This window comes from Cygnus atratus, chromosome 3 (genome assembly GCF_013377495.2).
Source record: "Cygnus atratus isolate AKBS03 ecotype Queensland, Australia chromosome 3, CAtr_DNAZoo_HiC_assembly, whole genome shotgun sequence".
Taxonomy (NCBI): Eukaryota; Metazoa; Chordata; class Aves; order Anseriformes; family Anatidae; genus Cygnus; species Cygnus atratus.
This window is the reverse complement of record NC_066364.1, coordinates 32180069-32192439: the sequence shown is the minus strand read 5'-3', so window position 1 is coordinate 32192439 and position 12371 is coordinate 32180069. Positions and strand designations below refer to the sequence as shown.

Genomic DNA, 12371 nt, shown 5'->3' with positions numbered 1-12371 from the left:
GAAAGTGAAACCATCTGAATTCCAACTACATTTCAACTTTAGGAGTTTAGAGTGAAGCTGAACTCTCCCAGCTGGAGCTCCCATTGCAAACACTTGGTTTTGTATACCACCTTGGCCTATTCTGTATCCAATGTGCTCTGCTGCTCGTTAGAATTAAAGAGGCAGAATGAGAGAAAAGGTCTGATCTCAGGTTTCCCCCTTCCCCCCATACCAAAAGGTTACAGGTTCTCCTGGGTTGAGACCCTTCTGATATTTATGATCAGACGTTATGAACCCAGGTAACCTTCCTGATAAAATCTTCTCAACACGGAGGTAGTTATGGGTAAAAATCCTATTTTGGTATGACTGCCAAAAATACTGTAAAAAGACCTAGTTGAGGAAATTCAGTATCTAGAAAATATACGCGTTTTGGAAAAATTAAACCCTTTGTAAGAGACAAGTAGTAAAAAGTTAAGCTACAATGAAATGTAGCATTTAAATACATGATCTGAACTTCAAATACAACCAACTTCAAATACATTTACAGTTCCACTAACAGTGTTCTGCTGGATTATGGATTTCATTATTAATACAGACGTATTTCACCCATCTAAAACACATTTTAATACACTTGTGAACTTTCTTTAACAATAAAACAAGGTGGAGCTAGTTCATACACAGAGCCCACTTTCTGACTTTCCCTAACATCCCTTCCCATTTCATGAACAGATTAAAAAGCTGAATTTTTTGAATGGTGAGCCTGTCTAGAAATGTTCCAATGTACTTAATGATGCCATCCAGACTTTCATCAGACTGATTTTCTCCATCGGGATAATTTTATTTTTTTATTTTTTACAGTTCCTAATTCATATCCTGACTTCTAGCACCTACAGTCATATTTTTCAGAGTACAGACATTGGTAGATGTTATCATAGACACAAAGCCTATCCTACAGCCATTATTGCTGGTGGGAGTTTTATCAAGTTAAACGAAGACAGGATCCTGTTTGTACATTTTTTAAAAAGCCCTAAACAGAAAAGTAGCTTATTATCAAGGATGAAAAAGATTTGATTATTGATAATGTACCTATTTTAAAGCAGAGATATAAAGTTACTATAGAAAAACTTGTTTCAAAGCCAGTAAGTCATCATGGATGAAAACAGCAAAACAAAAGTAGGCAGGTATGGAGATAGACACATTGATGGAAAGAAAAACAAAGCCTATATGAAATCAAATTCTTTATATGACAAAACTACCAACATTTCTGCTGTAATATCTTATTGGTGTATATATTACACTGATTCATAACCAGCAATGAGATAGTGTGTGTTCAAGTCCCACTTGCCACAAATACATCACCTCATGGGAACTTCTGTTTTCTGTTTTAGACACTTAAGTGCAAAAAAGTATCGTTATCTTAGGCTAGCAATGGAAGACAGCTTATATGTACACAGACAACATTTCCCAAGTACTTCTATGGCTGTGGTCACTTAATTTCAATAATTTCTAGTTGTATTTTGGCACCTACACAAAACAGGGGGTGTGATACAATTGAAGCTGCACTGAGAACTCACCTGATTCTGCCCCGAGGGCGTTCAGATTGCTCTGACATAAAACTTGTGCTGCTGAGGCGTGAGGCACTGCTGGTTCGGGAAATGGCTGACACATCACTGACATCACTATCTGATGATTTGGCAGAGACGTTATCACAACTTCTGTACTGATCTGTTTGTATGTTATACTAGAGATCAAGAAAAGAAAGGGTGAGGAGTCTCATCAAAACACAGTGCATATCCCGAGACAACAAATGACCTAAGTATGACAATTCTCTACAGCTGCTTTTGGATCTAACAAAATTTAATGAACTTCAGAGGAATATTTATATTAAATAATGTTTTCATGTCTACTAAAGAGATCAAAAGCGGTAGTTATGTAATAAGTCAGATACTTGAAATAAATTACAGCATTGGACTTTAAATAGGCTGCTGGATCTTTAGTACTCTCAAACTATAATAATTAAATATTTATGCAGTGGATACAAGCAGGTGGCACTAGGGGTTGCTTTCAATGCTTATCAGAAAAGGAAAAAGGTGTATTTACTACGTCAAAATATCTCTTTGTATTATGATACTTGAGAACTAGTCGGGAAGAAAGCAAACAACAAAAATAATATTTGTTCTCAAGCAGATCAGTTCCCTGATCTGGTCGCACATGTGCACAAGTGTGAGAACTAGCAGAGCACCTGGCAGGAAGAGCATGTGGAGAAGGGTAGAAACTAGTACACTTTCGTGGACACCAGAAGCTTAGGTTAGTTAAACCCTACTGCAACACCGTATCTATTGCGTAACACTCAAATTACCCACATCACCAGTTAGACATATAAAAAAAAAAAAGCTTCAGTCCTAGTAATGTCACACTTACCTAAATTGCCAGGTTCCCAAAACTAAAATTCACTATCATTAGAAAGAAAGGGACCCTCAGCTGGGAAGGGACTGAAACAGCGCCATACTTTCCAGGGCATGATATGTGAAAACTATGAACATGTGGCAACATAAGGCAGTTTTTGACGTGACACTCTAGGGAGTTCATTTTCTGGATCCATGCTCTGTAAAACTGCAGTAAGTTTTATGTAAAAGTTTATGTGCAACTTATAGACAAAGCTGTGACCACTTGTGAATATCCTCAGCTGAACTAGGCACACTGGCTTTCAGGCAGAGCCAATTGGCAAAAAGCATGACTTAAAAAGCCCGGCAAACACGAGCTCAGGTGAATATACACCTAATACAGATGAATGTATCACCTTCAAGCCGTGAAACACAGTTTCCTGATTTCCCTATCCTCTACAAGAGGCATACTTTTTCTTTTTTTGACTTATTACTCCCTACCTACTCCTTTCCAGTACATTTTGACAATCAGCTAACTCAGTAACGTCAGATAACCTCCCCTGAGGTTAGCACTATCCTGAGTGCTAACTTTAAGAGAGTGAAAGAAGGGCTGGGAGGATGACAGGGAAAAAAACAAATGGAGGAAAAAGAAAAAACGAAACATGACCTTGTATAGCTTTATCCCCTTCTTTCTTACAGATTCCCTGGTGAAAGAGCACAGGCTACTTGTGAATTTCAACATCAGCTGAGATAGTTTGTTCTGTTCCTAGTTAACTTTTTTTTTTGGCAGAAAATTCATATAAATAACTTGTACTGCTGTCACTCAAAGTTTTAATTCCTGTGAAAGATTATTTTCTTTTATTTCAAATAATATGAACGGTCAGGGGAGGAGGAGGGTGAGAAACAGTTTAACAAAATAAAAGCAATTTTGAAGTTAGCTTTTTTTCCCTTTCAGAGACAGAAGTGCTCTTAAGTCAGTGAATATTAAAAGAAGAATACTTTATGGTTGAAATACACTTGAACTTGTCATTCAGAGAAAAGTCACAAGCCAAGATCCACTTATTTGATATTTCCATTAGAGAAAAGCCTGCAGGTTTCCAGTTGGGACCAAAAATAAAATAATAATGTCCCACTCATCTAGAGTCCTACTGCTCTTCAGCATAACTGTGTGTATTTATAATACATTTCTCTGTCATGTTACATTTAAATATTACACAAAAATCATTCTGAAGCTTCAAAGTTAAGTAACTTTTCAGTGCAATAACTTCTCTTTCAACTCTATGTCTTAGGCAGTTAAAGTTTATGTAACATTTCCATTCCAGAGTGCACTATTTATCTCATTTGGAACACTGCTGAAGTTTGCAGCTGGCTTCAAATTCCCATACTATCTGCACTGTTTGTCTGCTTCTGTATTACAAAGACAGATTTTTTTTCAGTGTAACTGTCTGAAATATAAACATTTGAAATGTAGTTCTTCCATTCACTTTACCACCTATGGAGTCACTGCTTCTGCATAAGCAATAGGTGAAAAAAGGGGTATGATGCACTGCAGATGTGTTGACACCAGTGAAAAGAGCACAGACAAATAAAAAGTGTACTTCGTGGATACTTATAAAAAAGACGGAGAGTGACATTTTGCTCAATCAGATGACAGGACAAGGGGGAATGGTTTTAAACTAAAAGAAGGGATATTTAGATTAGATGTTAGGAGGAAATTCTTCACTCAGAGGATGGTGAGGCACTGGCACAGGTTGCCCAGAGAGGTTGTGGTGCCCCATCCCTGGAGGTGTTCAAGACCAGATTGCCCAGGGCCTCATCCAACCCGATCTAGTGGGAGGTGTCCCTGCTCACAGCAGGGGAGTTGGAAGTAGGTGATCTTTAAGGTCCCTTCCAACCCAAACCATTCTGTGATTCCATTCTATGATGATACTTTCACAGTTCCTTAATGACTAACAGCATTAGCAATTTTACTGATTATAAGGCATTACAGAAGTAATTTAATAATCCATTATATTATTTTCCATATTATTAAGATTTTATATTTCTAGATCTTTCACCTCAGCCTGTGGTGAATAGAATATTTCAGAGCTTTGAAACTGAAGAAGTGCCCTCTCCTTTACAGAAAAAGCCTCAGGTGACTAACCTCTGAAAATACATGCCTCATTATGTGCTTTGAATAATAGAATTAAATAAGAAAATGAAATGGGGATTAAAATGAGGAAATTAAAATGAGGAAAGAAATACAGACCAGAACCATTAAGGGCTAGGTTCACTGAGGGACTTACTCAAGTCTTGAGATCATAGCTGCCTTTGAGTCACCTTACTCTAACAAGGAATTTTGTCAGGAAACACTGAATCATGGCACAAAGCACCTTGAGTTTTATGACTATTGGCACAGGGTTCCTCCAAACGGTGCTGGGATTCAGTGCCTGGCACCTTGGCCCTGTTTGTGACTCCTACCAGCACCTGTACAGCAAAAATGAGCAAGTCATCCAACGGAAAAGTTGTGGTGAAGCCCAGGAGTCAAATGAAAGGATCTTACAGAATTTTCTGAAACCGTATCTATCTTGGAGTGACTGTGGTGTCAATACAATACACAGTAAATATTTTTCACTTGAATGTTGATGAAGGGAGATCAAAAGAATAATATAGAATATATTAGAAGAATATAATAGAATATAGAAGAATATAATATAATATCAACCTCCAAGAGGATTCCGTTCTGTGCATAGCTCTAGGTGCCTTGCCCAGCATCACATACTTTGGTAGTGGTATCCTATCATACTGTCTCCTATAAAGCCTACCCTTGTAGACTAACTATCAAGTTAAATCCAGATTGCCAGTAACCTAACACTTTCTTTTTATGCTAAATGCTTTCCAGTCAATCACATATAGAGTTAACTGAGTTGGTAGTGCATCTAAATATAGAATGCTGTCCTTTTAAGTAGGCACTACAGTGCTTTGATCAGTGACTCTCTTGAATAAACAGATCTTAAAAAAATAATAAATGTGTTGCACATTCTCTGGAAAGCTGGAACAGCTGTAGCATGGTATTTGTGTTCTGTGTGTGGCATTTGTAATGAAAACTTACTGACTTTTTAATTAAAAGCATAATTAAGATATTCTGTCATTTACATCTGTGCAAATGCAGAATTATGCCACCAAAGTGTTTTGATTCTCACAAACACTTAAACAGCAAATATATATAACAGTGATAGTAGCCACTACACCCTTACCAATGTACAAGGAAGGAAGGAAAACAGATATTTAAAGTCCTTCTTTAAACCCTTTTGCCAAATCCAGAGTTGTTTGTTTGTTTGTTTTTCCACTTGGCTTTTTAGGGTGTAAGAGTTTTAGATGAATTATGGAGTTCTTTCACTGAAACTGAAGGAAATAAGTATGTGAGGTCTTTGAGAATCTTAAAACAATTAGAGTACAAGAGACATCAAGACCTATACACATGCTGTACAGCAGTTAACTTTTTCAAAATCCATTAACAGATGTTTAAAACCCTAATGTTTAAAAATGTTTACTCACTAACTGCACCATGTATGCTTGAAAAACTAGTCCGTGGCTACTGAGACTACAAATATTCAGAAACTGAGTGGGAGAAATTGCAAAAATTGAAGAAATGAACCAGATAGATTGGAAATTGTGAAGGCCATGGGGAAACCTCTGGGGAAAAAAAATATTTTTTTTTTTCAATACAAGAGGAAACAAATTTAAATTTAAGAGATTAATTTTGTACACATGTAATTCACTATTGCAACGAAGATCCAGTCCTTACAGATGAAAAAATTTTGAAAGGTTTGAAGTAGTTTGGGTGTAATATACCATGCATATATGCAAATGCTAAAATAGAGGAAGGATTGAATCCATGTGAGCCAATTGCTCTGAAAAGCTGAAAAGAATATATTCTCAGTGTACAACACAGTGTAATTTCTCTAAGAAATATAAATATATATTTTCTGAAGAAATAGGCAAAGGGAGGAAAAAAGGGAGGAAAGAAAGGGAGTAAAGAAAGAAGTATTTATTTTAAAGAGGAACAGATTCTGCTTTATTTAACAGCTACTTAATATTTCTTTCTCACTATTCTAAAATGTCTATTAGACCACTGAACAATTTTTCTTCTTAAATTAAAGTAAGTCTTGCTCCTGCAAAGACTTTTCACCGATTTTGGCACCAGAAATTAGATATAGCCTTAAGTGCTTTCACTCATTAGCTTTACTGCATCACCTGCCATGACTTAACCACATTTTCATTAGAACTGTCTCATCTTCATCTGTCTGGTCTATTTTTTCTTGATTCCTTCGACATCTTCTGAGGACAAAGAAAGATAGCAGCACTAGGCTTGCTTTAACAACATATTCATCAAAGTGACTACTATCACCATAGCAATATGAAGCAAACAGCTACATCACTGAATATAGTACAGAGTGTTAGAATGTGCTAATATAATTTGTTCTCAGCAGTTAACAATTTATTATAGATTGGCTCATCGTGCTACAAAAGATGATGTAGAAAATACATAAGAAGTTAAAGATTTTTGTATTTAAAGTCCAAAAAAAAGTAACTCATTCTCTTTAATACTTTTTTAACAAGGAGCACATATCTGTCAGAACACAACGTACCACCAAAATACTTTTCTTATAACAATGGACAGAGAAATTGCTTCCTCAAAGTTTTAGTCATAGATTTAAAAAAAAAAAATCCGAATAAAAAATATTTCAGAGTTCTTTCCATCTAGTACCCATCATGCTGAAATTTCAATTTTGATTTCATTTCCACATACATTTAAAAACTAAAGTTAATAACAGAAACTGCTAGACACAGAAAGACAAGGGAAATTGATAAAATTGCAGTTTGATGTTTTCCAACCATTTAACCAAACATCAGATTTACATTAGTCTTAGTCAGAGAAGTATATTGAGGAACAAAAACAATATTTATGAGGAGCATAAATAATATTTATGATAAATATTAAAAAGAGAGTCAGGATTTTAAAAAAGCATCTCATAATGGAAAAATATGAAATTTGAACCAATCCGTAAGCACAAAAAATCCAAATCAGAAATCTGGCCTTTTATTTAGGAAATACCCTAATTACTATGCAAACTCTGGCTTCTGACCAGTATCACAGAATGGTCAAGGTTGAAGGGACTTCTGGAAGTCATCTGGTCCAACCCCCCTAGCTCAAGCAGGGCCACCTAGAGAAGGCTGCCCATCCCAATTTTTTGTGTGGAATTAATACCTGGCAATTTGGTAATTGAGGACTTACAGCCTATTTCTCTTCCCTTTGAGAATTGTTTTATTTATTTAAGTCGTATGTTCACAGTGAGGTGGTCTCAAAGAAAGAAACATCCTCATTAAAATTGTCTCTATATTTAACCATAACAAGACCTTCAACAATTTTTTCAAATCCGTTAGATGGTACAAGGTAGATGCCTAATTGCCTACCACCCATTCCTAAGTGAATTTCTGATTTTTCTGTACTGCTGAGTACCTTGCATTATCCATTATTTCAACTTGGGCCTCCAGGAGCATCAAGTCTGTGAAACAAAGAGAAGTGGTACTGAAGGGGAAAGGACAAAAAGCCTGGTTCTGCACTACTAATAAATGCCAGGAGCATCCTGATGTCCTCAGCTGTTGAGAGACAGACAGTTTGATGTTTTCTGTGTGGCACTGGTTCACAAATGGAAAGATCATCTCTTTTAAAATGTAATACAAGTTTTTAGCTCTTACTGATATGAAGAGCTTCATGGAAATGTGTCTCTTAAGGCACGAAAGTCTAAATTTATAAAAGCTGTAATTTTCTTCCAACTACTACTATTCTGAGACCTTATTTTTAATTCATAGTTGTTGAACATGTCCTTGAATTTTTTGCATTCGAACTTTTACATTCACAGTGCCATGCCGTGGTGGCTCGTTGTAAACACCCCACGATCTTGTAGGCCTCCACGGCAGTGGAAGAACAGCACTGCAGGAACACTTCCCTCACAACCACCTGACGGCTGTTTTTGTTTTTGCTTTTAGACTACATAAAAGCAGTGCTGCATCTCTAAAAAGGAAACAAAATCTAAGCAAACATTGCCCATGCACATTACTCCTGCAGATGTTCCCCCTTTCTTAGGCTTCACAGAGCAAAATGATATTAGCCTGTCACAGCTCCGGCGCCTCACAGCTTGACTTGTGAGAGGCAGCAAAGATATCTCTGAGATCTTTAGCAGATTGCTCAGAGGTTTACATGGTTTTAAACCTACATGGCTGGGGGATATCATTTCAGCGTTATCAAGAAAAAAATATATGTTCTCTCTTCATTCATGTAATTTCATATACACAACTATCAAAGGAAGTGCTTACATTATTATTAGAAAACAAGATCAATGTAACCGGGACATATTTCCAGAAAGGAAATACTTTATCTATGACATTATTAAGATGCAAAAATATTACATTACAATGTCATATGGCCTTTTTCAGCCTCCAGGGATTTGCTGGCCTGAGGTTTCCAAACCTCAAGGTGACATAGCTTTGTTTAACAGGATCTTTCTTCCTTGAACTGTTTTTCATGTGTTCTGCTTTTCACAGATTCATTTTAGGTGACATCAAAGACTAAGTCTAAAGCATGTCAAATGGGGGTGAAAATGATGTTACAAAGCTATTATGTGAAGACACCTCTGTCAGGCTTTATAACACAATGTTCTTGAGGGTGATATAATATTTTAAATAAACATGTTTATGCCTTCAATTTTCAAGTCAAAGTATCATTTGAATACTGCTAACTTTACCTTGGTATATTGCTCACGCTCATGTTCTTGACTAGAACCAGACCCTGATGTCTGATTATAACGGTGCACTTTCATTTTCATCTGTCTCGTTCGCTCCTCCACTACTAAGCTTGCTGCAAAAACACATAATGAAAATCAATTAAAAAGAGAGAAAAAAACTTTTGGGAAAAAAAAAATGGTTTAGCAACAATTTTAACTTATTTCCACCTCAACAAAACAAAGAAATGTACAAACGTGTAGAACAAGCAGGGTGTAAACACATCACAAAGGAACACTAATGTCAAGAAATCAACCACTTCCATTGCCAGGAGTTTCTACCTGAAAATGGGCAGACATCCCAGTTTTCTATACGTTATCAAGCTGGTGCAACAGATACAGAAAGATTGAAAGAATTTAGGTGGTAGGCTGAATTATAAACCTGTTAATCATTCTAGATGCAGAGGGCATAAATCTATGACCACCTAACCATGTATATGCTTAACTGTAGAAAATAACTACAGTAGCATTCTAAGAGTTAATGCATTAAACAGGTATTAAAATTTACTTTGAAAGTAATTAAGTCCTATTACTATATTAAAACATAACTGCTCACCATACCTAAACATTATTTTTAAGAGATAATCTCTCCATTCAACCTGTCACAGTAAAAATACAATAAATTTTCTAGTTTTTTTTTTTTTTTAACAAAAAGTCCTTTAAAAATGCTACTTTATTCTCTAATGCTTATTTCTATTTCAAATGAATTGTATTGTATCTTCTTGTATTTTAAATTCCCCTGTGATAAAGTTTCTTTAAAAAATTCATCTTAAACCTTCAGGAAGTTTTGATGTTATAAACAGCATCTTCTTCAATTTGAACAAGTTATAACAATTAATATTGGCTGTGCTTGCCACAGGAAGATGCCTTCGCACTAAAGGAAAGATTGGTGTGAAATCACTTGGGCTAAAGCTTCCTTAAAGTAAGTTAACCTTTGTGGTAGTGCATAATTTCCAGAGGGAACAGCATATTCTGCCATTCTTAAACTTGGTGGCACTACAAATGCAAAGGAATACCAATAAAACCAAAACCTTGAAAACTGGCATTTCATAACAGTTCTAGAACTAGACACAAATATTCACCAGTCACTATTCTAATTTACTGGAGCACTCAGTATGTTCATAGGTTTTCACAGGTTATAACATCTGAGAAGAACGACTTCTTTTAGCTGGAATTTTTTGTGTGGTCATCAATTCAAGATGGGTGTTTTATTTGGGAAAAAACCTGCAAAATCTTTTTTCTGCTTTTAGGTCAATCATGGACCTACATGATCCTCTCCAAAGATTAGTTTTAAAACTCAATATTTTTGTAAACAGCCCCTCCCAGACCAGTGACAGGAGACAGACACCAATTTAAAAGCTGCATGGAACAGATTTTCAATCACAAAACACAGAATTTTAACTTAGGGGAAAACAGGCACGCTATCATGATGTTTACAGATCTGTATTATGAATCAAGAGGCACCAAAGTTACCCTATGTGGGTTTTATGCTGCTAGTTGTGTGATTCTTTACACATCTACTTATTATTTTGGGCTTTGCAAGCACAAAGATACACAAAAAGAAAGCGGTGTCCTCAGTGTTGGATATTTTAAACTGTGTGCTCTTGCACAAACCACAATTGTGCACGCACATACCACCCATAATGTGTTTGTGGAAATCATGGATTATCTGTGCACTGGTTGGATATGAAAAAATATACAAAGATATCACACTGTGAAAAATATGTTGTTTTCATGTCCTCCTTCCACGTTTCATATTTAAAAATAGGAAAATTAAGTACAGCAAATTTCATTAAAGTTCTGCTACAGCTACAAATTTAAGGCAAGAGATAAAATTATCACCATAATCTTCAACCTCCCACACTGCAGAGGGTCCAATCTAGGAAATTCTGCACATGCAGAATGTCACACTGGGCCCAGTGATTATTCCAGATGACTAATTATGTTGGTAAACGTGTACCTTAATTGCAATGAGTCCAGTTCCACCATCAGATATGCAGGCACAGCTCCAATTACTTCAATGGAAGTTGCATGGAGGTATCTGAAGGCAAAATTGAGCACTTTAGGTGAAATTTTTAAAGATGGCCTCTTATTTTATGGACAGATATGAAAGGATTAAGACACGTCAATTAGTGACTGAAGTCAAAAACTCAGTTATCTTAATCCTATCATACATGCATGAAAGAGACTGAGGATACAAAAATCAGAGGGAATATTGAGACCCCTTTAAAAATTTAGCCCTATAGGTGTATTGTGCACAGGTTACTCTAAAAATAACCCTTTCACTGTGTGACTGTTAGGTGCTTCACCCTGTTAACTGTATATTATACTAAAAAAAATCTATGGAAAAGTGTTAATCTGTATTATTTACGATACCTGAAAAAGAATATTCTATTATCAAAAAGAATATTCTATTATCTAAAGAGACCCTAGTCCAGTGAGTATGCACAAAAACTACTACAGTCAAGACTGAGTAAATTGTCAACCTTGACTTAGTAATTCTTGATTTTACTTGTATTTAAATCCTTAACCACACACATATGTTTTCCATTATTGGATATCATTATATAACGTAACATGAGAACAATTGATGAGGACAGTAAAATTAATCTAAATATTCTAAGAGAGAAATTTAGTTTTGTGCATGGAGCAAAATGTGCCATTAGCAAAAAACATTGACTTACTTCTAAGCAAGCAATTGGGTGAAATGCAAGTCTGCTCTAGAAAATACAACTATGTTCTTTTCAGCTTTGCTCACCATGCACATCTGAGCGTATGCTATACCTAGTTCTGATGGAAAATTTTGTCTGCCTGAAAAGTAGACTGGTCTACTCTTTACATGCTAATTACAGGAAGCAGAAAAAAAATCTAACACAGTAGCAAAACCACATGAGCAGAAGCTGTAACAACCATAAGTGACATCACCATACAATCACAGTACTTTCTTGGAACACAGCTGGTTACCACAGGTAATGAAAATTTGACATAAACAATACTACAAGAACTTAACCTGTCTCTGAAAAAAATATGGATCTATTTTCTTTTAGAACATCAGTATTTACAGAATGCTTTTCCTGGAACTCTTGAGAGGTAGGACTACACCGTAAGTACATATTGAAGCACTGTAATCCCCAAACCTCTAAATTTTGCTGTGGCCATATAATTCTAAATATGGAGATTTACC

At 35.8% G+C, this 12371-nt stretch overlaps 1 protein-coding gene across 1 annotated transcript in view; it reads right to left on the bottom strand.

Moving 5' to 3' along the window:
• Positions 1–12371, bottom strand: part of RIMS1 (regulating synaptic membrane exocytosis 1) — a 316580-nt gene that overhangs the window by 65208 nt on the left and 239001 nt on the right. Inside the window, exons 24-25 of the mRNA XM_050709776.1 lie at positions 9152–9264; positions 1554–1720 (exon numbers count right to left, since the gene is read on the bottom strand). Coding sequence (XP_050565733.1) covers positions 1554–1720; positions 9152–9264 — 280 coding nt within the window. The remainder of the gene's footprint in view (positions 1–1553; positions 1721–9151; positions 9265–12371) is intronic.